Source organism: Dermacentor variabilis, chromosome 3 (assembly GCF_050947875.1).
Source record: "Dermacentor variabilis isolate Ectoservices chromosome 3, ASM5094787v1, whole genome shotgun sequence".
Classification (NCBI taxonomy): Eukaryota; Metazoa; Arthropoda; class Arachnida; order Ixodida; family Ixodidae; genus Dermacentor; species Dermacentor variabilis.
Genome location: NC_134570.1, coordinates 159,196,720 through 159,224,191, shown reverse-complemented (window position 1 = coordinate 159,224,191; position 27,472 = coordinate 159,196,720). Strand labels below are relative to the sequence as shown.

The 27,472-nt window shown below is 47.9% G+C and overlaps 1 protein-coding gene across 3 annotated transcripts in view; it reads right to left on the bottom strand.

The window, feature by feature from the left end:
- Window positions 1-14,917: 14,917 nt before the first annotated feature.
- Window positions 14,918-27,472, bottom strand: part of LOC142576461 (3-beta-hydroxysteroid sulfotransferase-like) — a 44,128-nt gene continuing 31,573 nt past the window's right edge. The window contains exons 2-3 of one of the 3 annotated variants that reach the window (XM_075686599.1): window positions 25,445-25,636; window positions 14,918-15,907 (exon numbers count right to left, since the gene is read on the bottom strand). In XM_075686599.1, coding sequence (XP_075542714.1) covers window positions 14,933-15,907; window positions 25,445-25,576 — 1,107 coding nt within the window. In that variant the 5' untranslated portion in view covers window positions 25,577-25,636 and the 3' untranslated portion in view covers window positions 14,918-14,932. Of the gene's footprint in view, window positions 15,908-21,225; window positions 21,459-25,444; window positions 25,637-27,472 lie in introns of those variants that run through there. The other 2 variants (XM_075686600.1, XM_075686601.1) reach the window with 2 other exon arrangements.

Genomic DNA, 27,472 nt, shown 5'->3' with positions numbered 1-27,472 from the left:
AAGTTACAGAGGAACAGAGAAGATTACGTCAACGTCGATACATTTCGTTGTCTTGTTGTTTTAGAGTGTTGGGTTTCCTTCGCTCGTTGTTGAGTTTCGAGCCGCTGGCGCCATCTGCAGCTAAAGAGGTGACAAAATTGGAAGAATAGCTCTGAAAAAAACAAACAGACAAAAACATTTGGACTAAATTTCACAGTACATCTACTTATCTCTATAAAAGATCCGATATCTCACTTCTAGAGTAATGGCAAAGGTTGCAACGACTACACACCCGGTTTATATTTCCGAGGGTGAGCTGACTGGACAAAAGTGTGCTTCTGCCTTCGGCTGTAGTCGCACTGGATCGGCGACATCGCGTCCCTTTATCTTGATATTTACAACGACTGACGTCGGCGTTGTGTGACCAAGCTGAGATGCGGTGGCATACATTCGCACTCCCACACAAATAGCTTTTTTTTCGCTGGCACCCTCACCATGACCGATCGCGACACTTATCGCCATTCAGTGCCTGGGCTCTAGGCGCCGTTCTCAAAGCAAAGAAAGTTAAAATTTGTTACCATGGTTGCGGGACCATTAGGATGATGTTTTCTTTGTTTTGTCGTTTCGGCACGGGGTATGGTCGCGATAAAGCAGCGGACGAAGCAATCGCAGTCAGTAAAACATGCACTTAAGTGCGCTTAACCCGTTGCTCCTTATATGAACTCATTTCTTTCAGTGTGTGAGGTATGGCGTAAACTGGGCACGCTGGATGACAGAGGAGACGAAGACGAGTAGGTAACAACAAATTGTTGCAGGAGGTCAGTACTTATATGGCATTGTACAACAGGACGCAAGAAAAAAATATAAAGAAGAACATAACTTAGATTCATCATCATCATCAGCTTGTTTTATGTCCACTGTAGGACGAAGGCCTCTCCCTGCTATCTCCAATTATCCCTGCCCTGCGCCAACCGATTCTAACTACCACCCGTGAATTTCCTAACTCCACCGCCTTACCTAGCCTCCTGCCGCCCTCGACTGCTATTCCCTTCTCTTGGCACTCATTCTGTAACACTAATAGTCCAGCGGTAAGCTACGCATTACATGACCTGCCCAGCGTCATTTTTTTCTCTTGATATCAATTAGAATATCGTCTATACCCGTCTGCTCTCTGATCCAAACCACTCTCTTTCTGTCTGTTAATGTTATATCTAGCAATCTTTGTTCCATCGCTTTTTGCGCGGTCCTTAACTAAAGTCTCTAGCTTCTTTGTCAGTCTCCAAGTCTCTGCCCCATATGTCAGGACTGGTAAAATGCACTGATTGTACACCTTCCTTTTCAATGATAATGGTAAGCGTCCAGTCAGGAGCTGACGTCTGCCGTATGCGATCCAACCTGCTTTTATTCATTTATAAATTTTCTTCTCATGATCAGGGTTCCCTGTGATTAATTGACCTAGGTAAACGTACTCCTTCACAGACTGTGGAGGTTGATTGGCGACCCTGAACTCTTGTTCCTTTGCCCAGCTATTCATCATTATCGTTGTCTTCTGCATATTATTCTTCAACCTCACTCTTACAGTATCTCTGTTAAGGTCCTCAATCATTTGTTGTAACTCGTCTGCATTGTTGCTGACTAGAACAATGTCATCGGCAACCCGAAGATTGCTGAGATATTCGCCGTCGATCCTTATTCCTAAGCCTTCCCAGTTTAATATCTTGAATACTTCTTCCAAGCACGGACTGAATAGAATCGGAGGGACTGTGTCTCCCTGTCTGACCCTTTTCTTTATACGTTCCTGCTTTTCTTGTGTCGAATTAAGGTAGGTGTAGAACCTCTGTAGATATTTTCTAAGGTATTTACGTAAGTGGTCTGTACTTCTTGATTACGTAATGCATCTATGACTGCTGGTATCTCTATTGAATCAAATGACTTTTCATAATCTATGAAAGCCATATAGAGAGCCTTATTGTACTCTGCGGATTTCTGGATAACCTCATTGATTACATAGATGTGATCCATTGTAGAGTACCCCTTCCTGAAGCAAGCCTGTTCCATTGGTTGACTAAAGTCCAGTGTTGTCCTTATTCTATTGGAGGTTATTTTGAGAAATATTTTATATAATAATGGGAGTAAGTTAATGGGCCTGTAATTTTTCGATTCTTTAACGCTTCCCTTTTTGTGGATTAGTACAATGTTTGCATTCTTCCACTTTTCTGGGAACCTTGCAGTCGATAGACACTTCTCATAAAGAGCCGCCAGTTTCCCAAACATTATGTTTCCTTCATCTTTGATTAAATCGACTGTTATTCCATCTTCTCCTGCCGCTCTTTCTCCTTTCATGTCTTGCAAGGCCCTTCTGACCTCATCTAGTTATCGGAGGAGTTTGTGTACCCTGTTCATTACTGTTTCTAATGGAGGTATCCTGACTCTTTTGGGTATTGTACAGCTCAGTATAGAATTCTTCCGCTTGTTTTACTATATCTCCGAGATTACTGATGATATTACCCGGCCTATCTTTCAGTGCATACATCTTGGTTTGTCTTATGCAAAGTTTCTTTCTCACTCATTTCAGGATGCGTCCATTTTTTTTAGGCTTCTTCAGTCTCTCTCACGTTATAGTTTCAAATATCCCCTATTTTCGCCTTGTTGATCAGTTTTTACAGTACCGCGAATTCTATTTTATTTCTTGAGTTGGACACTTTCATTCTTGGTCATTTTTTTATTAGGTCCTTTGTTACTTGGGAGAGCTTGCCTACTGGTCGCGTTGGTGCCTTCCTCCCACTTCAATTGCTGGCTCTGAAGCCAGCCTAGTTACGGTTTCGTTCATTAGCTCCATGTCATCATCATCTCTCTGTTCTAAGGCTGCATATTTGTTCGCAAGTACCAGCCTGAATTTATCTGCTTTTACCCTTACTGCTTCTAAGTTGACCTGTTCCTTCTTGACCAATTTTACTCTTTATCTCTTCAAATTGAGGGGCATCCTAGCCCTCACTAACCTACGATCCCTGCACTTTACCCTGCCTACCACTCCTACATCGCGCACTATGCTGGGATCACGAGGAAGTAAGAAGTCAATTTCATTTCTTGTTTCACCATTAGGGCTTTTCCAGTTCCACTTTCTGTTGCTCTGTGTCCTGAAAAAGGGGTTCATTACTCGAAGCTTATTCCTTGCTGCGCATTCTACCAGTATCTCTCTTCTAGCGTTCCTAGAATCGACGTCGCAGTTGCCAATTGCTTGCTCACCAGTCTGCTTTTTCCCCACTTTTGCATTGAAGTCGCCCATTACTACAGTATACTGAGTTTGTACTTTTCTCATCACTAATTCGACATCTTCATAAAAGAGATCTACTACCTCATCATCGTGACTGGATGTTGGAGCGTAGGCTAGTACTACCTTTAATCTATACCTCTTATTCTATACAACTCTGTCACTGCATGTGAGATATTGGCATGTGCCCCTTCTTGATCAACCCACTAGAATGGATGTGTCAATGTGACACAAGGGGCATGTAGCCGCAAAAATGAAGCGATGTCGCCCCATTCGCAACAGACACCTGAGTGTCGAGCGCGGACGCTAGAAGCAAAGCAATTGCAACGATGTTACAGCCGGGATACTAGGGATACGCGTGGGGGGAGGGGGGAGGTAGTGCTACGGGAGTGCAGTGATTACAACGAGATATACTGTGTCATGGTATCATTACGCATTGAGGTTAACAGCGAGAGTGCCACTTCGTGTGTCTACTGAGGTGCTGATAAGGTTAAGTGATTCAAGGATAGCATTGCCATCGGAAGCAGATTAGCCAAGAAAGCTAACGCTGACTTTGGAAATCAACTTCGATGGTTCGCAGGACAGCTTTCAGGAGTAAAGGAGTGTCAGAGATTCAATGAATTGCTGTGCACGGTTGATTGACTTAAAAACTTTGACATAAGGGGACATAAGTTACATCTTCACCCCTCAGCCAATCGTCTGATGGCACAGCAGGGAACACTGTACCTGAAGAGTGCGGACGCATCGCCAACTGCTATGACTAGCTGACGCCACGCTTTCCAGAATATATACGGGGTAATCATTTTAATGCGAAAACATTACTTGCCTCATTGTGTGACCTCGCCGTCATCGGAAAGCCGTGGCATAAAAACGGCACACAATTTATGTCTTAATATAGCTAAAAAATTGCCTGTGGCTTAGCTCTGGTTAACGCTAGTTGAATTGCGAAAGCAAGAGCTACAAAAGCGGTCTCTTCCGCAGTTGAATAGTCACTCCGGGACGTGGCACGACTTCTTCTAGCCATGTCTTCGTTACGACGCTTCTCGAGTCGTGCGGCGCGTTCTTCCGGCGTCTCTTGAGCGCGTTGTCTCGTCCTCGCTTCGTTCAGTCTTTGTTGCGTCTCTTTCGCGCTCTCCATAACGACTAAATACACTGAGGCGAAGCGCATATATATATATATATATATATATATATATATATATATATATATATCTATATATCTATATATATATATATATATTGTTGCAGGAAGAAAGCAGGCCCACGAGTGTAAAATAAAGTATATTTACAACTGGTGTATATGGCGTTCAGGCAACTGCCAGACTTCGTCTTCGTGTAGTCCAATTCAACTTCTTCGTTCCCTTCACCGTAGCATCACCCTCCCGGTGCAGTAGCTCCGTCCCGGTGCAAGTTATAGAGCCTCACTTAATTGGGGGACATAGGGCTTAAGCCTGACGACGTGAATAACATCGCTGGTGATGTTGCGATGCACTGAAGGCTGACCGCCTGGGGCGATCTCGTATGTCACGTCGGACAGTTGGCGTAAGATTTGGTACGGACCAGAACACCGGGAAAGTAGTTTTTTCCGACAAGCCGACGCGACGTGAAGGCGTCCAGAGAAACACAAGGGAACCAAGCGAAAAATTGTAGCCTCGGCGCCGAAGGTCGTAGCGTGCTTTTGAGAAGCTTGCGAGACTGTGAGGCGATGACGGGCGACATCTCGGGCCTGGGCGGCTAAGTCAATAGCATCCCGAGGGTAACCAGTGCTGGGTGATTGTACTGCGGAAGGTAGCAACGTGTCAAAGGGCAAGGTGAGGTCGCGGCCATACAACAGGTAAAATAGTGAAAATCCGGCAGTGTCGTGACGGGACGAGTTGTATGCGAAAGTGATGTATGGTAAAGCGACGTCCCAGTCACGGTGATCGTCGGAAACGTACATTGCCAGCATTTCAGTTAGCGTGCGGTTGAGTCGCTCGGCGAGGCCGTTCGTTTCAGGGTGGTACGCGGTAGCAATCTGGTGTTCTGTAGAGCAGGAGCGGAGCAGGTCATCGACGACCTTCGATAAAAAGTAGCGGCCGCAATCCGTCAGCAACTGGCGAGGGGCGCCGTGGTGCAGGATGACGTCGTATAGTAAGAAGTCGGCGACATCTGTAGCGCAGCTGGTTGGTAGCGCTCGTGCGATGTCATATCTCGTGGCATAATCGGTTGCTACAGCAATACATTTGTTGCCTTTGATAGAAATTGGAAAGGGGCCAAGGAGGTCTAGGCCCACACGAAAGAAACGCTCTGTGGGGATATCAATTGGTTGAAGCAAACCAGCGGGAGGCGTAGCAGGCGTCTTCCGGCGCTGACACAGGTCGCAAGAAGCGACATAACGGCGCACAGAGCGATAAATGCCGGGCCAGAAGAAGCGGCGCCGAAGGCGGTCGTATGTACGAGTGATGCCCAGATGTCCAGCAGTAGGAGCGTCGTGAAGTTGCTGGCGCAGGGCTAGTCGAAGGTGCTCGGGAACGACTAGGAGGAGCTCCGGGCCGTCAGGACGAACGCTACGACGGTATAAAGTTCCATCGCGCAAGGTAAACGTCCGGAGGGACGGGTCATTGGGCGAGGAGCTTAGGCGTTCCATAAGTGTTCGAATAACAGGATCTTTACGCTGCTCGTCGCCAATATGGAGGAAGCCGGAGATGGATAGAACACTGATGTCCGAGTCTGTATTGGTATCGTCCGGTTGATCCACGGGATTGCGGGACAGGCAGTCAGCGTCTTTATGCAGGCGCCCTGACTTATACATAATAGGAAATGTATATTCGTGTAGATGCAATGCCCAACGTGCAAGTCGTCCAGTTGGGTCCCTCAAAGAGGAGAGCCAGCAAAGGGCGTGATGATCGGTTACGACGCAGAAGCTCCGACCGAAAAGGTACGGCCGGAATTTCGCGACCACCCATACGAGCGCGAGACATTCTCGCTCAGTAATGTTCGCTCGGGCGTGGAAAGAAGGCGGCTAGCGTAAGCGATGACACGGTCTTGGCCCTGTTGACGCTGAGCGAGGACAGCGCCGATGCCATGACCACACCCGTCAGTTCGTACTTCAGTGGGCGCAGAAGGGTCAAAGTGTGACAGAATTGGGGAAGTTGTAAGCCGCTCAATCAGGGTAGAGAAGGCTTTCTCCTGCAGTGGTCCCCAAGAGAAAGAGACGTCTTTCTCAAGAAGGTCAGTGAGAGGGTGAGCGATGTCGGCAAAATTTTTCACAAATCGCCGGAAATAAGAGCATAAGCCCATAAAACTACGGACATCGTTTGTTGAGCAAGGTACAGGAAAATTTCGCACGGCGTGAACTTTCTGTGGATCAGGCTGGATTCCGGTGGCGTTTACGAGATGGCCGAGCATGTTAGTTTCACGGCGAGCGAAATGGCACTTGGAGGAGTTTAGCTGAAGGCCAGCCCTTCGAAACACGGAGAGTATGGTTGTGAGGCGCCGCAGGTGGCTCTCAATGTTCGGCGAAAATACAATCACATCGTCGAGGTAACAAAGGCATGTAGACCACTTCAAGCCGCGCAAGAGAGAGTCCATCATGCGCTCGAATGTAGCTGGCACATTGCATAATCCAAACGGCATGACTTTAAATTGGTACAGACCGTCCGGTGTGACGAAGGCGGTTTTCTCGCGGTCCATCTCAGTGACGCTAATCTGCCAACAGCCGGAATGGAGGTCAATTGATGAAAAGTATTGGGATCCGTGAAGGCAGTCAAGAGGATCATCAATGCGCGACAGGGGATAAACATCCGTCTTTGTTATCCAGTTGAGGTGACGGTAGTCAACGCAGAAACGCCACGAGTTGTCTTTTTTCTTTACTAAGGCAACCGGTGATTCCCACGGGCTACTGGAAGGTTCAATGATGTCCTTGTCCATCATCCTGTCTACTTCTTTCTGTGTGAGCCCTTTCTGTTGCGGAGACACAATATGGCCGCCTATGAATGGGGCTGGCGTCACCAGTGTTGATGCGATGCGTCACAACAGATGTCTGGCCAAGTGGACGGTCGTCCAAATCAAAGATGTCCCGAAAAGATGACAGGAGGTGACGAAGAGCTGTTGTTTGCTCGGAAGGAAGGTCAGGGGCGATCATCTTAGAAACATCGTTCGCAGGCGTCGAGTACGGAGGAGTGGGTGACAAAGGTCCGTTGGTACTGACGAAGGATTCAGAGGTCAAAGAAGAAATCTCAAATTCTTCCAAAGGAGTGATATGCGCTATGGCGATACCGTGTGGCAGCACATGCGACGAAAATCCAAAATTGAGGATGGGCACGCGAGCGCAGTTTTCGCGGATACGGATTAAGGTGCTCGGTAGGGCAATATTGCGCGACAAAACCACGTCAGTAAGCGGCGACACGACGTATTCGCCATCAGGTACGGGAGGACAGGGTGTCAGGAGGACATTTGTAGCCGCCTGTGGAGACAGCCTTGCGAACTCAGCAGAACATAAGCGGTGTGAAGCACGAGTGGTTGCGTCGGCAGGACGCGGCAGATCCAACTGTACAACACCTGTGGAGCAGTCAATTTGGGCAGAGTGTTTCAAAGGAAGTCGAGGCCGAGAATTAGGTCGTGTGGACAGTGTTCAAGGACGATAAATAGAACAACGGTATAATGGCCCCCAATGGTCACACATGCTGTGCACATTCCAAGGACAGGTGAGGTACTCCCATCGGCGACTCGCACAGTGCACGGTACGGCGGATGTCAGAACCTTTTTGAGCCTTCGGCGGAGAGCAGCGCTCATAACTGAAAGCTGCGCTCCTGTGTCAACGAGAGATCTAACAGGAAAGCCATCAACTTCAATGTCCAGTAGGTTTCCACATGTAGGCAGGGCCAACAGAGGATTTGTGGGCCGGGTCGGAGTTGCAGCTTCACCTCCGGGAGCTGCACCGCCTAGTTTCCCTAAGCGAAGCGACCGGTTGCAGAAGGGGTCGAAGAGCGATGAACGAGAGGCGAACGGGACCTACGACCTTGCGGAGACGGGGAGCGGCTGGATCTTGGTGGAGCACTGTAGGCGTTGATGTTCCTAGTCGGCGTATAGGGCGAGAAAGTGCGATTGTCTGGTACTTGGCGGTAGTGACTCGGAGACGACCACCAACGACCAATGGTTGCTGCAATGACGGGCGATGTGTCCAATACCGGAACAATCAAAACAGATAGGTTTATCATCCGCTGTGCGCCAGTCAGCTGGGTTGCGAAGAGGGGGCGGAAAGCTTTGCGTCTGGGAGCGAGCGGCCGGAGAAATCCGGTAGGTGTTTGTATGGCGGACCGAGCAGAGAGGTGGAATGCCCAAACTTGCTATTTCCTCCCGAAGGGCCGTTTGTATAAGGGAGATAGCGGGCATGCTTTCCCGACAGTCAGAACGAACTGGAGCTGGAGCCATGGCATCAAGCTCACGGCGAACGATGGGCGTGATTTCTTCCGGTCCTGTGGGCTGAACGAAGCGCGGCGGGTCTTCGCAAGATGTTGCGGCGGTATTGGGCAATCGCTCGAAAGTTTGATCGACGCGGCGGCCCTTAGCTTGTTCGAAGCGCCGGCAATCCTTTATAATTGCATCCACAGTGGCACAATCCTTGCACATCAGGAGATTGAAGGCATCGTCTGCAATACCTTTCAATATGTGACCAATCTTGTCTGCCTCGGTCATGTTGTTATCAGCCTTGCGACAGAGGGCCAGCACATCCTGTATGCAGACGACATAGGATGCTGTGGACGTTTGAGCGCGACACGCAAGTTCTTTTCTTGCCGCCAGCTGACGACCGACAGGTCTGCCAAACAGGTCTCACATTTTTTCTTTGCAGACATCCCAGCTCGTTAGGTCAGCTTCGTGTGTGTCGTACCATTGCCTCGCAGTTCCTCGTAGGTAAAATATCACGTTTGCTAGCATCATTGTTGGATCCCACCTGTTGTTGTCGCACACTCGTTCGTACATCGTAAGCCAGTCCTCGACGTCGGCGTTGTCTGTGCCACAAAATGTCCCTGGGTCCCGCGGATGAGTGAGGATGACCGTTGGCACGGGCTGCTGAGGCGTTGTCACTTGTGTCGGTTGATTTGCCATTGTGGCGGCAGGTAGATGACGTCCGCTGCGAAGTTCCGTGATTGTACCCCGCACCTTCCACCAAAATGTTGCAGGAAGAAAGCAGGCCCACGAGTGTAAAATAACGTATATTTACAACTGGCGTATATGGCGTTCAGGCAACTGCCAGACTTCGTCTTCGTCTAGTCCAATTCAACTTCTTCGTTCCCTTCACCGTAACAATATATATATATATATATATATATATATATATATATATATATATATATATATATATATATATATATATATATATACACACACCCCGGGAGGCGACACCTGCTCTCCCTCTAACCCAGCGGCGTCGACGGCGTCGACGGCGGCGCCATCTGTAGGAGCACGGCTGCGCAGTTGCTAGGCAACGGCGGCTCAAGGTTGCTCGTCGGCCACGGCATATGGCATACGGCACAAGGCTACCTGCATACGGTATACGGCGCGACGAGACGAAATGGCTCGCTGGCTGGCGTAGTAAAGCTTTCGCTTTAAAAACTTTTGCAGAAACGCCACAGAAGTTGCCTAAGTAGGTGTAAGCATACCCCTAAATTTCATTTGGCACACCCCCAAAGTTCGGTTGGCCCACTCCCAAATTTCAGGCTTAGCCACCCCCAAATTTCAGTTGGCCCATCCCTCTTATAGGCTTACATATGCATTTGCTATGGAACCCTATGTATCCCTACGTGTATGCATAAATCTTATGAGATGGGTATTCTCTCTGCTAAGTTTTTTTTCAGTTGTTCCTCATTACCTATACAGCTACCAATCATCGACATATACACTAATATAAGGACTAAATATCGTACTTTCACAACTTAAGCATTTTTTGCAGATACAAGGCATTATATTTTCCGCGTGGAAGACGATTTTTATTGGAGTGTTTGTTCTCCAAAGAATGCTTACGCATTAAAAAAAGTGGACATGTTGAGCATTCGGTCCCTCTCTACCACTGCATCCGCTCCGTAGCCGAATGTGCAAACCACTGCGCATTGCCCCACCGTTGCTACAGGTGACAGTGCGCATGGTTAACATCTTCGAGCCTGAGCACGTCATGGGGTTCCGCCTGGCGGGTGATTCACCAAATGCAGAGCGAGCGGCTCTGGAGCGAGCACGGCGATTTGCAGCCGCTCGCTCTGCCTCTCGCGTTGTCGGGGACCCGCAGACGCCGTCGTCGGAACCCATGGAGGAGGACGAATAATATTTAAAGAGCTTGAGCCACTCGTCGGACAACGACTGCGACATCCCCACAGAGTGTGAGGTCGAGTTCGCCTTCGAACCCGATGAAGGAATGTAGTGTCAACACCACGGTGCCACTCGAATAAGTACTGTCAGCGCTAGGCAAAGTAGTGTCGCCGCGCTGAAAAGTTGTGTCATCGCGAAAGAAAATTAAACGCAATGTGCGTGAAACACTACTTTAATGAGAACTCGGCAAATAAAACTCAGCTGAGAGATCGCAATATGGCCGGCTTTTTCTTCTTGCGTTGCTGTGACCTCGAAAACAGCAACGTCGCACTCGGAAAATTACGCAGCAGCGTTAAAGCCGCAGTCAGCGATACACTCAGCGACAGGCAATGCTCTTGCGTTTACAGGTCATATAAATAGCTTAGGTGCCTCCAATGGAGGCACCTAAGCTAGGCGCCTAGATGCCTCCAGTTAGATGGAGGCATCTAGGAGCCACTGGAGGCATCAGCTAGATGACTCCAGTGGTTAGCGCGCTCGGCTGCGGAGCGGTAGTAGTGAAGGTCTGGCAGAGGATCATTTTGCGCGGTGACATCGTGTTTTGACATCGTAATCATTTTGCGCGGTGACAACAATGTTTGCTATGACGGGCTGACACCACGCTCTGCAGCGTATACACGTGGTGATTATTTTTAAGTTTTGCGGAATCTTTAAAGATCACCTGTTACATACACCATAATTCTAGTGCTTGAGCTGGATTATTCAGGGAGACGAACATTTCTTGCACGATAAATTGAAACACATATTAAGTTCAATAAAGTTTCAATAATTAGCTTGTTGATGAATTACTTTCTTGCACATATTGTATTTGACGAATTGTAGCCAGTGAGTTCGTAAAGCGTGCCCACTTGGAATGAATTTCAAGAATCACATGAGTTTTGAGATATGGGCCATCACGCTCGCCCTAAACATGAACTGTTGTTCCACTTGGAATGAAGAGGCGAACACCCGAAGTGCAAGCAGCATCGCCAACGGAGTGCGCGAGACAGTACTTGACAGACAGCGCTGAAGCATTAATTAACGCTCTCCGGTGCAGGCCCTTCTGGATTTACGGCCCACGTCCAATAAACCTTTTTGCAAGTGGTGAAGGTGCGGGGGGTCTCCACAACTCCTGCACCCTGGAAGTCCGATCCCGCGTCGACCACGGCAGCCGATGCGGTCCAGCAGACGTCAAAGTGATCCCGGTGTGCTCAGTAGCAAAGACGCCCCGAAGTCGACGACTGGCTCACATGGTACGACAGAGTGAGCATGCATGATCGATGGGATGATACCACGAAGTTGAACAACGTCATCTTTTACCTCTCGGAGGACGTGGCAAACTTGTGCTATAGGAACCACGAAACGGACATTCAGACCTGGTCCGCTTTCGAAGCGTCGTTCTTGGAAGTTTTCGGCCGCCCTGCCACCCGGAAGCTTCCAGCCGAACAATGTTTGCGTGCTCGTGCGCAACATCCTGGTGAGACATTTACGATTTATATCGTGTGCGTCTTCGACGTGTGGAAGCGTGTCAACGCTTCAATGTCAGAGGCTGCTAAAATTTAGCGCATAACGAAGGGTGTCGACGACGACGTCTTTCGGATGATTGTCGCGGAGTCCCCTCTCACTGTGGCCGAAGTTTTATAACTGTGTCAGAGTTGCGATGAAATTCGGAAGCAACAAGCTCTGACCCGGCGTCCTCAACGTGACGAGCCACTCGCCGTGCTGGCAGTCGTCCCAGACTGGTCGTTCCTCTTCACACAAATCAACACGTTCGTACGTGAAGAGGTCGCTTTATGACTTTTTTTAAACAAAACGCTCTTTTATGCATTGAAGTACTAAAGTAACTTCAACGCCGATGTATTTCGTTCCACTCCGCAGGAATTATTTTCTTAAAACTGGTGTAATCCAGGAGATTTATTTCAAGCGGATTCGTCCTACAAACTCACCGGTTACCATATGTAAATTGCAACATGCACCGCAATGTTGGTAAATAAGAAGTTAAAAAGTGAATTTTTTAAGTTAGTTGAATATGTGTTTCGAGTTATTGTGCTAGTAATGTCTGCCCCTTCGAATTATCCAGCTCAAGGACAACAATTGTACTATTTGCCACAGGCGAACTTAAAGAATTCCCGTAAACACAAAAATTAACACCCCGTACAGACGCAGTGGTTCGACTCCGACACAGAGATCGGACATACAAGGAAAGCAACATTATCGCACTAGAGGTTGGACGCCAACTGATTGATGAGGATAGAACAATTCGACACAATTAAAAACCTGTTTGTACTTGTGGCACAACAATCACGCGCACATGTAAGACGCACTCAGCGCGGCATCCTAAGAGTAACTGTTATGTAGGATGTTCTCTTTATGCGTTCGGTGTGTTAATGCACGCTTTAGTGCTGGTCGGCATCGCAGGCCTATGTTCAGTCGCCGGACGACGACGACAACGTTTCTGCACTGTAGTCCATAGGCTTCCACACTGTAATCCATGCAACCCCGGGAGGAGTCGTTGGTAGACAGCAAACGACGTCGTGCCACCATTGCAGTGCACAGTCAGCAACCCAACCTCCGCATGGCTGCCAGCACAGGCTCGTCAGCACTCCGAGTGATTCGGTAGCAGAATAACCGGCCGTGTGCAGCGGCAAGTACTTCGTCAACTTCGGGAGCGGTACTGCAAGCTCCAGGCATTGGCACGGCTCAGGAGCGCCAGTGTCCAGAGCATTTCGGTAGCGCGACAGCAGGCCGAGGACCTCGCGTGCCGAATTGCAGCGGGGATTGGAAAAACCTCTTGATGCCCCAGTATCCGCCTTCACCGAATCCCGCAAGAGTTGCAACTCGACGGCAAAATCATACGCGCTATTCTCGAACCACGCAACGCGCGCCATGACTGCTTTACTGTCTGCTTTCTTTCGTCAAGCGTTCAACCTGCCGGATAAGTTGGAAAGTGCATTGAGCCGTGGCGGTCACAGTAAGCCTGCACCGAGGTTAAACAGTTTAAACCAAGCCCGCCGCAAGCGAAAGGTAGAACAGCCGATAGGAGAAAGCCAAAAAGCCCTGTTTTCTCCACTTCCGCACCGAGGAGCAGAAAATTTTGTGAAACAAGCCCGAAGTCGCAGTGACGAAACTGCAGTGTTGAGTTCCACCCTTAAGTCTGTACGTGCCCCGATTCGGCCAGGCCATTTCTCCATTGCATCACTTTCACAGCGACTTAGGATGAATAGTTCACTACGCACTGGACTATTGTCTTTTCTCTTCACTGTGAAAAACAACGTCCCGAATTACTGTGAGAGCTCAGTTTATCATTAGACTTTCCAGCTCTGCTGTCTTTCGTGGCTTCGGTACTGGGACACTTGCGCATAGCCATAGTTCATGGCTATGCGCAAGTGTCCATAAGTGTCCCATAGTGTCCATAGATGCCTTCAATCTCCTGATGTGCAAGGATTGTGCCACTGTGGATGCAAGTGTCCCATAGTGCATCGCCATAGTTCGTTCACGAGTCAGACTGATTTCTTTGCTAGTCCTATTCTCCATTTGTTTCGTTGATCGTCCTTGCTTTTCAGAGACATTTATTACTGTTGAAAGAAAATGAGATTTATACACGTTTTTATTTGTTTCTTGTTATCGTTAATGCACATATCAAAATTAACTGTTTTATTACATTTATGAAGTCTACACAACATTCGGCACATCTTCCTGAGGGAGTATGTGCGACAGTTTCAAGGGTTCTCGTTGTCATCAATCATTGGGAAGTGCCACATTCCGAAACCAAGATGACGTGGATTTATTCTGGAAATTGTGATTCCACTCTAGGATTGACTCCGTCTCTTTCTTCTTTTTCTTACGCGCGGGTAAACTAACCGTATCTTGTTATTTTTTCCAGCTCTCCTTCTTTCAACGATTATTCACTCCACTCGATACTGCAAGAAAATGTGCAAGACTTACTGCTCTAATACTGCGCTATCACATCAATGCCCCCCGAATTAACAGCGAAACTATACTTCTTTTCCCTCTACCACATGGCATGGGGGGCACAAACAACCCGAAGACACCAGAAGTACAGCAATCATCAGAAGGCCAGTGGGAGGCTCTGATGAGTTGCCAGAACCCTCAGGCAACCCTCAGCCTGGCCCTCCTCAGAACGTTCGGCTGCTGGAGAAGGCCAGGCTGTCGGCAGCAGGCCATGATATCCTGGAATAAGGAGGCCACTCACCTAGGGCAGCACAACCGTGGTCGTCCAATATAAAATTTATTAAATCCATAAATTTGAAGAGCTGGTTGCCCGTTTTAGCAAAATAATTCTGTCATGCGAGAGTACTCAAACAAAAAACCGTGCACAACGCGGCAGAATGCGAGTACAACCGTTTATTCGGATTTCTGCATGGTTCTGATCGCTTCAGCTCGAATGTCCTTCCATAGGTCCATGAAGGAGGACTCCTTCTCAGCTTCCAGAATCCGATTCTCCATCATCTGCAGCAGATCGGGTGTGAAGTAATCCTTCCAGCCTCCTACTTTGCCACTCCTCACGAACGAGTACTTGTTCTCGTCTCCTTCATAACCTTCGTTGCAGGTGACCTTCTTCCGCGAGAGCGCCTCTTGCCACTGGGGCATACCTTTACAGCTCAAGTCAAACACCACTACGCTACGCATATAATCGGGCTGCGATCTTTCCAGCAATTTTTGGAGCGATGCTTCGTCTTCTTCCAAAGCCAGGCCATACTGCTCTCCCAGAAAGTAGGCCAGCCTAATCACGACCTCGCGTGTGTTCTTCTTGAGTTCCTCGTAAGTCGTGAAGAACACGTTTGGCTCTTCTCTAAGAGCGTATCCCGCGCCTACGTGTTCGAAATAGTCGCCGTAGCCAAAGTTGCCACTTACAAAAGCGTCGACTAGGTCTTCAAATGTTCCGTCTTGGAATTCGAAGGAGCTAATGTTGGTCATCATGTTGTAAAAGGAGACGCAGACATCCCATGGATTGCGGGCGAAGTAGACGTACTTGCCTTCTCCGGTCATTGTACGCTTGTCCAATGGCAGGTGTGTAGCGAAGGTTCTCAGTGGTAGAGACGAGGTCCAGTCCTTGATGTCCATGTACTCCATGAAGCGCCATTCTTTGGAGAACTCCTCGTACGAGGTCATCGGATGTCCCTCCCTGAGTATGAGGTGCGTGATGTACATCAACCAATGGGTTCCACTCTTAGGAAATGTTATTTGCACGACGTCTCCCTTCTGCGCCCTGAACTTGAGATTTTCTCTTAGCGTGCGTGGACTGAGGTTAATGCATCTCGGAACTCCGTCGATTATTTGGTGGGCTGGCCTTCGCCGTTGCATCGTCACCAGGTGCTTCTGAAAACCGCAGTGGTTCGTTATTAGCGCCTGGTCAATAAGTTTTTCTTTGTTTTAGACAGTATCAGTTGTTTAACGGACACTAAAGAAAAAACTAAATCTTGATAGACTGATAAGAACTCTTTCAAAGTTCGATTTTCTGTAGTTTCGCGTGAATACGTAGATTAATGGTACAGAAAAAGGGAAAGTTCCCTTAGTCGAATTTTGTGATGATGCTTGAATGCCGGTACGCCACAGAAATTTACAAATTTCAAGGTCTTTGTAATGAAATTAGCATGCTCGGGCTACTTCACGCCGTGTTTGATGCCCCACCACATGCTTATCTACCTGTTTTTCCCGAGATCATCAATAAAGAACGAAGCCTTTAGAATGTCTACTGTGCGGGCCAGAATTGAACTAGAGTGGCAGGGGTGACTGTAAGCAAAGGAAGCCAATGCACTAGCAAGCTGCGCCTCGAATGCATTAGGTATATGGCACTGGTAAATGGACGTCTTTCTCTCCAACGCTTTAGGGAGTTCAGGCGTATGGCCCGCTGGGAATCACTGATGATTATGCCCGATTGTGTTTGTGCTATGGCTAGCGCGATAGCTATTTCCTCTGCGCTTTCTGCGTGTGGCGTGTTGACAGTAGCACTCGTCGTGCATTTTACCTCGTAAATTATCACCACTGCTGTGTAGGCGCGCTTCTGTCTGTATCTAGCTGCGTCTACAAATGGGGTGTCCTTGCTGTTGCTGAATTTGTTCTGTATATTACGTGCTCTGCTTACACGTCTATCTTAATGGTGGGTAGGATGCATATTCTTGGGTATTGGAGGGATGGTTATCATGGTCTCTGATGTGTCTGGGCATATCTACTTTGACGCCATGTTGGGTGTGATACCTTATACCTAGGCGATCCAACATTTGTCTACCTGTTTTACTTTTGGACAGGCGTTCCCTAACTGCAGTAATCTTCGTTGGCGCTGTTCCTTCGTAATTCAAGTATGCACCATCTAGCCCAAATGAATGTTGTCCTGAACTATGTTTCCAAAACACAGGGCCATTTTTTATGTGACAAAAAAATGGCGCTTGTCCTGTGTCGTTCTCCCCACTTGTGATCGTCTTCGTTGGCGCTGTTCCTTCGTAATTCAAGTATGCACCGTCTAGCCCAAATGAATGTTGTCCTGAAGTAATCTATCGTTGCTGGTGGTGATTGAGAGTCCGATTGCTTGCTTGTAGATTTTTCTGATTAAGCAGTCTAATTTGTATTTTTCTGAGGAGTACCATCGTAGGTACGATGCCACGTATACTATTCTGCTTACTACAAATGATTGGAATAGTCTAAGCAGATTGCCTTCCTTCATTCCACTATGTTTGTTGGCTATTCGATTAGGTAGCCGCAACATTCGAGATGTTATATTGTCTAATTTGCGTATGGTTTCTCAATCGTAGCCGTTACTTTCAGTGATGAGGCCCAATAGTGTGATCATGTCAGCCTTGGGTATGGGCGTACTAACTGCCGTAGTTAGGTGAATTTGCGGATTGTTTCGTTCCTCATAGTTTCGAGGTTTTCGACCACGTCGTGATGGTACATAAATGAGGAGCTCAGATTTCTCTGCCGAGCACGCCAGTCCGGTTCCTGCTAGGTATTGTTCAACAGCTTCTATTGCACTTTGTAAGGTGTTTTCAACCTGTCCATCGTTGCCATCGCTCACCCAGAGTGTGATATCGTCAGCGTAGATGGTATGATTGAGGCCATCGAATTTCTGTAGCTTTGCTGGCTATCGGATAAGAGCCATGTTAAAGGGGTGGAGACATCAAAATTTTCGTTCATGCTTTTGTTGATTCAAATGTTGCGTCATGCTTCAGGGAGTACGATATACACAGCGGGATTCATATATATCCGATAAATAATTTAATAATAGCATTATTATACCGAGCGATTTCGGTTTCGGTTTCTGGGCTCCGGGGGATGCTATGACGTCACAGAGGAGGAAACGCAACATGGTTTGGTCACGTGGACCACAAAAAATAGTGACTTAAAACTATGCTGCGTCGTCTGCTCTCGCATACGCGTGCTCTGCCAGCAGAGGTCAACAACTGGCGATTCGAAGTGCATGTCGCGATGATTATAATTATTGCGAAGAGCGACAACAAGGATAAGAAAATATTGCGGCTTGTGAGAGTGGGTGATTCATTCCGAAGCGCCGTAATTTAGCTTTGAAGTAAACCGGAAAAGGCCTAGCAACGATATCGGCGGGACCGAACGATCAGAGGCGGTGAAGCTGCCGTCGGTGCCAGAGTGACCACTCCTCGGTCGCTGATTAGCCGCTTCGCCGTACGGCTGCCGCACAAATGGATCCCGGGCCCGTCCTCTCTACGGCAAGGAAATCGCGCCGTTCGCGAGCAAAACCGCTGGCGCACGGGGGCCCGCGAACGGCAAACGGCGTGCGGCGAGTTTCCGTGCCGGTAACGTGGACGGGCCCTCACATTGAGAAAGGCCAAGTGAACGAGAGACCGCTCCGACCTGCCGAACTATGCGACTATGCGAGGAGAGAAGCGGGCAACACGAACGCCGCATATCCTGGTCCCTTTCGGAGTCGGCCGGCTAGTGTTACACTCAAACGTGTGAAGGCCCGTCCTCACGGCAACTCGCCGCACGCAGTTTGCCGTTCGCGGGCCGCCGTGCGGCGTTCGTGTTGTCCACTTCTCTCCTCTTGTGTCCGTGCCTGCACGCCTTACCCCTTCTTTGCATTAAGAAAGGATTTCTATATACCTGTAGCTCGGTCATAGTGGAGGCTATGCTCGGTCGCTCGGCTCAGCTAAAGCCCCTGCATCTACGCGCCACCGCCGCCACCGCCGCGGAAACGTGTATGGAGGGGCTTTAGGCTCAGCAGGCTCCGTAATCGGCATTTCATCGCTACTCATCATACGTCACGTTTTTGTGCTAGTGTGCTATGACGTCAACATTTTCGTTCCTCCTCTGTGACGTAGTAACTGCCGCGCTAGCGATGGGTCTCGACTACGAGAAGGAGTTTTTAATGACTTTTTGGAGCTGAATTAAAATTATTTTGAAATGTTTGCAGCGTCCAATACCTCGTTCTGGGTGTCCTTGCGTACGGAAGCAGCCTACAACATGCTTTTTATAGCCTCAAAATTTGGTGTCCCAACCCCTTTAAAGAGCATCGCTGATATTACTGAACCTTGGGGCATACCTGCGCTTCCGATCTGTAGTTCTTCGTAGTTAAGGTCTCCTATCTTAATGTGTTCCTTTATTTAAGTGAGGTAGTTCGTATATAAATGTATTCTCGCTGGCCTAGCCCTAGCTCATGTATTCTGTTTAGTATTGCTTCGTGGGTAACACTGTCAAAAGCTTTCCGTAGGTCCAATCCTAGGATAGCTTTGGTGTTCCGATTTGTGTTTGTGTAGTGTTTGTCTTCACTGTGTCCGTGTAGTGCGCTGCTTCACCAGCAAGGTATCATGACCACGCCATACTGTGCACTGGTCTATATGGGCGCAGCCCAGCTAAAATAGGAAACCGGCTTAAGGCCGCACGACAGGCAGCAAAAGAGCTAAGGGAGACAGATGGGACTGCCGAGCTAGAAGAAGAATGAATTCTGTAGTTTTACGTGCCAGTACTATGATTTGATTTTGAGGCAAGCCGTAGCGGGAGACTCCGCAGTAATTTTGACCACCAGGGGATCCTTGACGTTCGCCCAATGCACTGGACACGGGCGTTTTCGCATTTCGTCTCCATCAGAATGCTGCTTGCGCGGTCGGGATTTAATCGCGCGACATCGTGCTTAGCAGCGCAACATCATAACCGCCAAGCCACCACGATGGATAGAAGCGCTTGCGTGGCGCCACCTCTCGAGAAGACGCAAAACCTGCGCCGCGGAACTCGCGGGCCGCTGGTGCTTAGCGCTCAGCGCCAAAAGATGACAACTAAGTGTGTCGTTCCCTGTATCTGGTTTTTGAACGTCGCTATTGTAAATTACTGATAAAACTTCAGCGTACTAGTAGTTACAGCTAGAGTGATATTGTGAAGAAACATTATCGAGAACTCGGAAGCAATATTTGTTACAACTTGCTTGGGCAGTAACTATAACCTAGCAAACTTGTCCCAATAACGTTTCTGGCTTTTGACTCAAAGTCAGTCGAAGGTCACCGACAATGGGAGCCATAAGCATTTCATGCTTAAATAATCGGCCGGAATCACTGAGGACCAACTGCAGCGCGATGTAGTATTTATTATTGTTAGAAGCAAGAGCCACGGAAGTCCCAACGAAGATCATCATCATTATCATCATCATCATCAGCCTGGTTACGCCCACTGCAGGGCAAAGGCCTCTCCCATACTTCTCCAACTACCCCGGTCATGTACTAATTGGGGCCATGTTGTCCCTGCAAACTTCTAACCTCATCCGCCCACCTAACTTTCTGCCGACCTCAGCTACGCTTCCCTTCCCTTGGAATCCATTTCGTAACTCTTAATGACCATCGGTTATCTTCCCTCCTCATTACGTGTCCTGCCCATGCCCCATTACTTTTTCTTGATTTCAACTAAGATACCATTAACTCAGCATGGGAGAGGCCTTTGCCCTGCAGTGGGCGCAACCAGGCTGATGATGATGATGATGACCATTAACTCGCGTTTGTTCCCTCACCCAATCTGCTCTTTTCTTATCTCTTAACGTTACGCCTATCATTCTTCTTTCCATAGCTCGTTGCGTCGTCCTCAATTTAAGTAGAACCCTTTTCGTAACCCTCCAGGTTTCTGCCCCGTACGTGAGCAATGGTAAGACACAGCTGTTATAAACATTTCTCTTGAGGGATAATGGCAACCTGCTGTTCATGATGTGAGAATGCCTGCCAAATGCACCCCAGCCCTTTCTTATTCTTCTGATTATTTCAGTCTTATGATCCGGATCCGCAGTCATAAGCTGTCCTAAGTAGATGTATTCCCTTACCACTTCCAGTGCCTCACTACCTATCGTAAACTGCTGTTCTCTTCCGAGACTGTTAAACATTAGTTTTCTGCAGATTAATTTTTTCGACCCACCGTTCGGCTTTGCCTCTCCAGGTCAGTGAGCATGTATTGCAGTTGGTCCCCTGAGTTACTAAGCAAGGCAATATCATCAGCGAATCGCAAGCGATGTCAACGAATCGCAACGAAGATATTCAGCAAAAATCTATAGCAACTCTTATACATAGAGAAAGGGAGAAAAAATCCTTGAGAAAAGAAATGCGGAATTAACTCCACAGTATACGCACTTGTCTCAACGAGAGACCTGTTATCGCCCCTGTAGTTTCAAGGGAAAGCTTGGAACGACTGCTCACCTGTTCTTTGCGAGCGCGGCTTGACGGAACAAAAGTGTGCCTCGGTCCTCGACTGTACTTGCACTGGAATGGTGGCGTACTGTGACTCTACCCTGACATATCCAATCGTTGACGTCATCCGCGTGTGGCCAAGCTGGGAACTGGTTGTGTACACGCAGGCTTGGGTACTAAGATATTTTTTTCGCTGGAATCCTCACAGTGACCGATGGCAACACTTATCGCCAATCAGTCCTTGAGCTATGACCGCTTTTCTCCAAGCATTGAACGCTAGAATTTCTTATCATTATTGCGGAACAATTAGAGTGACATGTCCTTTGTTGTGTAGTTTTGGCACGAGTGTTGTCGTGATAATGCAGCAGATAAATGCGTCGTGGTCGCTCAAGTACACAATGCGAAGACGAATTGTATTAGCATATATCACCCGTCGCCCAGCACCTGAACTCATTTCTTTCATTGCGTGTATTGGTGCAAATGGAACATGCACAGCGATAGAGTTGAGGAAGACGTAGTGGTAATATTATAATAATAAGAGATCTTATTTCACGTGCGCGCTATATCTGTACCACTGCACAACATGACGCAAAATGCTACACAGCACAGATTACATTCCAGCAAAATTATGTCACCGGCGGCTACAGCGAAAGGCAGATGATTTTTTTTTTGCAAAGGAACAGATGGGCAGCTGACGCAATTTTCGCTTCTACTGTTTATCTATAGAATGCCTCTATATGATCTGTGGTATAAAGGTTATGAACAGGGATAAGGTGCCTAAGAAAGGCTGGCCAACATTTAAATAGGAGGACGTATCTTCGTGAAAGGCGGCCGCGTCATCCTCGGCAGACTAGTTTTAACGGGTTAGTACAGTGAAGTCACGTGCGGTCGTTGTCGGTGGCGGCTGGTTAGAAAGGGAGAGGCTAATTTTACAGAAAGTGAGCGCTGTCGTTTGATACCTCTAGGCGTGCTTTCTAAGACGAGGTGACAAGAGCGGGAGAATGGGAAGGCGGCAGAAAAAAAATGGGAGAACGCCTAAGCTTCGCCTTTAAGAGTGGAACGTGATAGCACTGAAATATTCCCTACTAGTTCAGACTAGTCCCGGCAACTGAAGCTTATGTAACCGTAATGTCTACCGCAAGACGTTGGCAGCGAACGCTATGCACGAAGGCGAGCTTTGTAGTAGAAACGTGGCCTCTTGCATAGGCCGCGGAAGCACAGAGGCGAGCGCCATCTGGATGGTGCTGCAATGAACCAGGCACCCCGCTCTATAATGGTAGAAACGCTGGAAAATGGGTTTTTGTTTGAGTTTCCACGTAACTGAATAATTTTTCTCATATATTGAAATTTCATTCCAACGCCATCATGTCTGTAGGGTGTGTGTAGGTCGTACTTTATGATTTTTCTGACGCATTTTACTTTGAGAAATTCAAATAGATCAGTAACGTCTTTGCGCTACACGGAAGGCCTGCTTGGTTGGGTATGCATGGATCTGAATTATATTTCGCTCACAAGATGGTCGACGCTGGACGCGGGACGCTGACGGCGGATTTTCTGCAACGCGGCGCCGGTTCCAGCACTGGTGGCTGCCGGGTATCCGGCCGGAAATAATTCACAAACAAAACAATACCTTCATGACGTCACTGATGAGGTCAGAAGGTGGAGGGAGACGGCGCGCAGCCAAGAGGAGGACGGTTGCCGCAGAAGCCCTTCTTTCCCACTTCGCATGCAAGTGGGGTGTGCTCTTGTTATGTTGCAGGGCCGCTGGCCGCGCGGCGACAGTGACGTAATGGCGGAGCAGAACCCGCAGAAGAGCGCCGTTTCCTAAGCACTTTTTAACGCGACAGTGTTAAGGAGCTCTTGTCGCAGAAAAGGCGGTGTCGGCGGCGTTGGCCGTGAGCGAAAAATCCTGGAAGGCAATTCATAAATGAAAACAACTTGCAAGATGGGGTGGATGGGAATCGAACCATGGTCACCGGAGTGAGACGGAGACGCTACCACTCAGCCATGAGTTCGATGGTTAAAAGCGGGACAAAAGCGCCTCTAGTGAATGCGGTGCTGCCCTAAAAACCTGTCGTAGAAAGTTCTACTGCGATGTATATCGGTAATTATGAGCATGTAAATTACAGAAGTCGCAGTTAAACGAGTAGCGAAGTATGTTTCCGCTACATTTCTTCTGCGCTTGGCGCACACGGAGAGCCATCTAGCGGCAAACGCAGAAAACCTCCTCCTCGCAAAGTACGGCGCTGCCCCAACAGGTGGCGCGCCACTCGCCCGCTTCTCCCCTTCGTCTCGTGAAGAGCATGCCGAGCGAATGAGTGGGCGGTGCGAATGGGGTGCGATAACGCCATCGCGTTCCACTCTTGAAGGCGAACCTTAAGCATCCTACAATTTTTTTTACTGCCGCGTTTACCTTGCAAACTTCTATTCATCTTTCAAAGCACCGGGGCATAGCTCATACGCGCCAGTTCAAACAATTATAATCAGGAATATTTATGTAGGACACCGCCCTTCTTCCTCCCGGCCCCGGCGGCAGCGAAACTGATTTTATTGGTTGCGCGCATGGCGTGAGCGTGCGCCTATGCAGCTGGAATCCTTGCTAGTGATTCACGCTCCTGCGCTGGCGCAGCTATCAACTCATCAAGCCACCCTTTCCCGCAGCTGCTCCGCTCTGGGAGCAACTGAGTTTTTGTGTGACCAGACCACCACTTAAACTTGTGAACCAATACAAGCATAGAGAAAGACATTCAAAAAGAGCGGAAACTCCCGTCGAGAGCAGCGGCCGCCCCGAGCGGATGGGATTAACGCCTTCCGGTTGCGGTTATGGGCGCGCGCGTTTTGAACGTTATCTAGAAAGCGCTACGCCGGCTGGGCTACTGGGCGGCGTTTCTTCTTTTGTTTTCGTTATGGTGTTCAATCGCGCGCGGTCTTAGTGCGGAATCGCTTATTTAATAAAATGATGGCGAGCGAGCTATTCAATCCTCCATCGAATCTGTGTCAAGTGCAATTTTATAAAGTAGGCGTAAAACGCCTTCTAAATGAGGAAACATTTATTTCTCCCAATGTAAATGCTCGTTCCAGGCTTCTTTTACGTGCCTAAACGTCGTGGCACCGTGTAAGCAGCAGTAGTTCCCGTACAAAATTCCACCGGACGGTATGAAGAAAACATCTTTTTCAAGAAAACATCTGATCTTTAAGCATTCCCCCATTCCCGGACATGATTTCCTGCACTTTAAGAGCAGAAATGCACAGGAAACTGCGCGTTTCCAAAACAATTTGGCCTCAGCCGACGTGATAGGCTCTCAGCCAGCACAGGCAAACGACTATGCTAGACTATGCCAGACCATGCTAGACGCTCGCAGAATACCTTCTACTCGCACTGAAGAGGAATGTGTGGGTGCTAAGCACGTGCAAAGCCTGTTTTCGGTCGTTCAGAAGACAGAATTTTCGAGTTCTCGGTTTTTGAGCTCCGCGGCTTTATCTTCCGCGCGTTCTCCCGGCGCAGGCAACCCACTCCAGTGCTATCACTTTTAGCAATCGCTGATAGTGTCTTCGACAAGCGTGAGTACCGAAAGAACGTATATGTTGCGGGGCCATAGAAAGGCGTCACAATCCTGTCCCACTATGATTCATTACACGTACTCCAAACTGTCACCACGGCCGGAGTGCTTTCTTGCTGCCTCAAGACCACAGGCGCGGCAAGCGTGCCTCAAAAGTATCCCGAAAAGTAAGGAAATTGTTTACAATAATGTTCGTGCTCAGAAAAAGCTCCAGAAGTTGTTCCAATAGGATTCAGTACACGCGAAACTAACTAAATCACATGGCCGAGCTGCTTTCCGCTAACTGCATCACAACGCCGGGCGCGGCCGCTGTGCATGAAAAATACCCCAAAAAGTAGCGAAATTAGTTGCAATAATGTGGTGGGTGAGGGAATGTGCCAAAACTTATCCAGGTGAGGTTCAGTACACGCGAAACTGCGTCACACAGCCGAGGTTCTTTTCGCTAACGGCGTCACAAAGCTACCCAAAAACAACCGAAATAAGTTATAGTAATTTTGGGGCTCATGGAAAGAGTCGCAAAAATCTCCCAGTACGAGTCATTGACTCCAATCAACCACGCCAGGATGGCAGAGCTGTTTTTCGCTAACTGCGTCACAACTCTCGGTTCCGTGTGGTGAATGCCAAAATTGCTTGAAATGCGTCACACACTATCAAACAAAATTTCTCACCTTGCCGTACTCCAGTGTCGCAGTGGTGCTGTGTTGAAGTGCAGGAGGAACGCAAGAGGGCACCGAGAGCCCAACAAACACGCCATGTCCAGAAGAGAAGGCTCGCTCGCTTCGGTGGCCTGTTCGGCGCATGACGCATACATCTGTCGCGCCTGGCGTGCCGCTAGCTTGTCGCTAGGTGACGCAAGAAAACTAAATCGCAAAGCATAAGTTCATTTACACGCAAAACCTTTTAGTTTTAGCGGAAAAGAATAAAACAAATAAAATGTTGCCTGTAAGTTCATTTCACATTCTTTTTTTTTTGCGATGCTCGCGTCTCCTAACGGATGGGGTTCACACTAGCCGTGACGTGTTTGCTGCATAGAGTTGGTATAACCAACTCTAGAGGAAAAGCTGGCCCGAAAAAGTGGGAACCGATAGGGCGCCGGCCTTTTGCTACTGGTCAATGTGGCCAGTGCAGTTACTATAGAAATAGCTGAAAATAAGTAGAAGTCACCTTAGGCTTTGTCATTTAACAACGCATACCTGATGGCTTTATGAAGGTGATGAGTTAATATTAAATTTGACGAAAAGCGCTTGCTAAGTGCGTGATTTATGTAAATCACGATGTACACATCCATGCTATAAAGAATGACACGAATTTCGGTTTCGAATCTTTGTTTTTTGAGATGCGTAGTATTTTCGTACAGTTTAGGTTTGACATGCGTTCGCGCGTCAACACCTGACGCTATGGCAGATTCGTGCCTTTTGTGCCACACCCAAGCCCCGAAGTGCTCTGGCATATACCTTAACATGTAAGTAAACGGATGTATCTTCTTGTTCAGAACATCACGCGAGTAGACAGGCATCACATCGTTTGAGAAGCGTCACAGTAGAGAATTTTTTTTTTTTTACATGCGGAGCGGTGTTTTTATTTGCAGGTTTCCTTTCAGTAGGAAAATGCTGGACAGGCGGACCAGCGCACCGGAATTGTACTGGCGAATCCACAAGCAAGTCATAGAATCTGTTTAATTGTTGCACTTTGAACAATCATGCTTCTACAAAGGCCAGTGCAGAAAAACAGTCTTATGCCGAGTATTTCTGTGCCACGAAGCAATCAAGAGGCGAGTGCCTAATACGGACAAAATCGAGTGCATGACCCCACATATTAACAGCGTAGGCGTTTTATTAACTGTGCAATATTTTCAACACTTCCTTGCATGCCATTTCATGTGGCATATTTTTTCTGGTGACAAATGTGTGCAGCGAATCTATTTGCATGATCGACTCCGATCCTTTGGGACCGTTCACTTGCACTTGATGCTGAGTCTTTTACATGTATCCCTAAACTGCAGATATGCACATCAGATCCCTACGGGCATTTTCAAAATTAAATTATTTTAGACACCAGGCGCATATATGCAATACTTACATAATGTCAAATACTACTAAGCAGCTGGGATACATTTTTGTGTAGTATACTCGCAGGTAAAATAGGTAGATCATGTGGACAGCTACCAGCTCATTTTCCTTAAATCGGTGTGTACAAGGGGTATGCAAAAATAATTTTTTCTCGCGCACCGATTATTTTGCTGTATAAGCAAGAGAACCCACCACATTAGTGTAACATATGTTGTACATCACATTAATATGTGCTTTAATTTACCAAGTGAGATCAGTTACTTTTATGGCTCATTCAGTCAAATCACACCGCAAGCAGCATTCATCAATCTTCTATTGGATTTTGCAAATGTTTAATGAAACATGTTCCCCTGTTATGCAGATATGCAATGACAAGCCCTTCTGTTTGTTCCAATGGTAAAATTTAAGCTCTAAATTAAAGAAGACATTTCTAGTCAGAAACAACAAGCAAAAATGGTGAATGCATAGTATCGGAAGTCCAAGATACAGAAATTATGAGAAGTGTCGAATGATGTTAAGGAAAGAATGGTATTTGAAAATGCAAGACTCTTTAGTGGAGGTCAAGCAAGTCAATATAGGTGGAATGCTCTGCAAAATTATGCGAGTGATGGGATGGCAAACAATAGG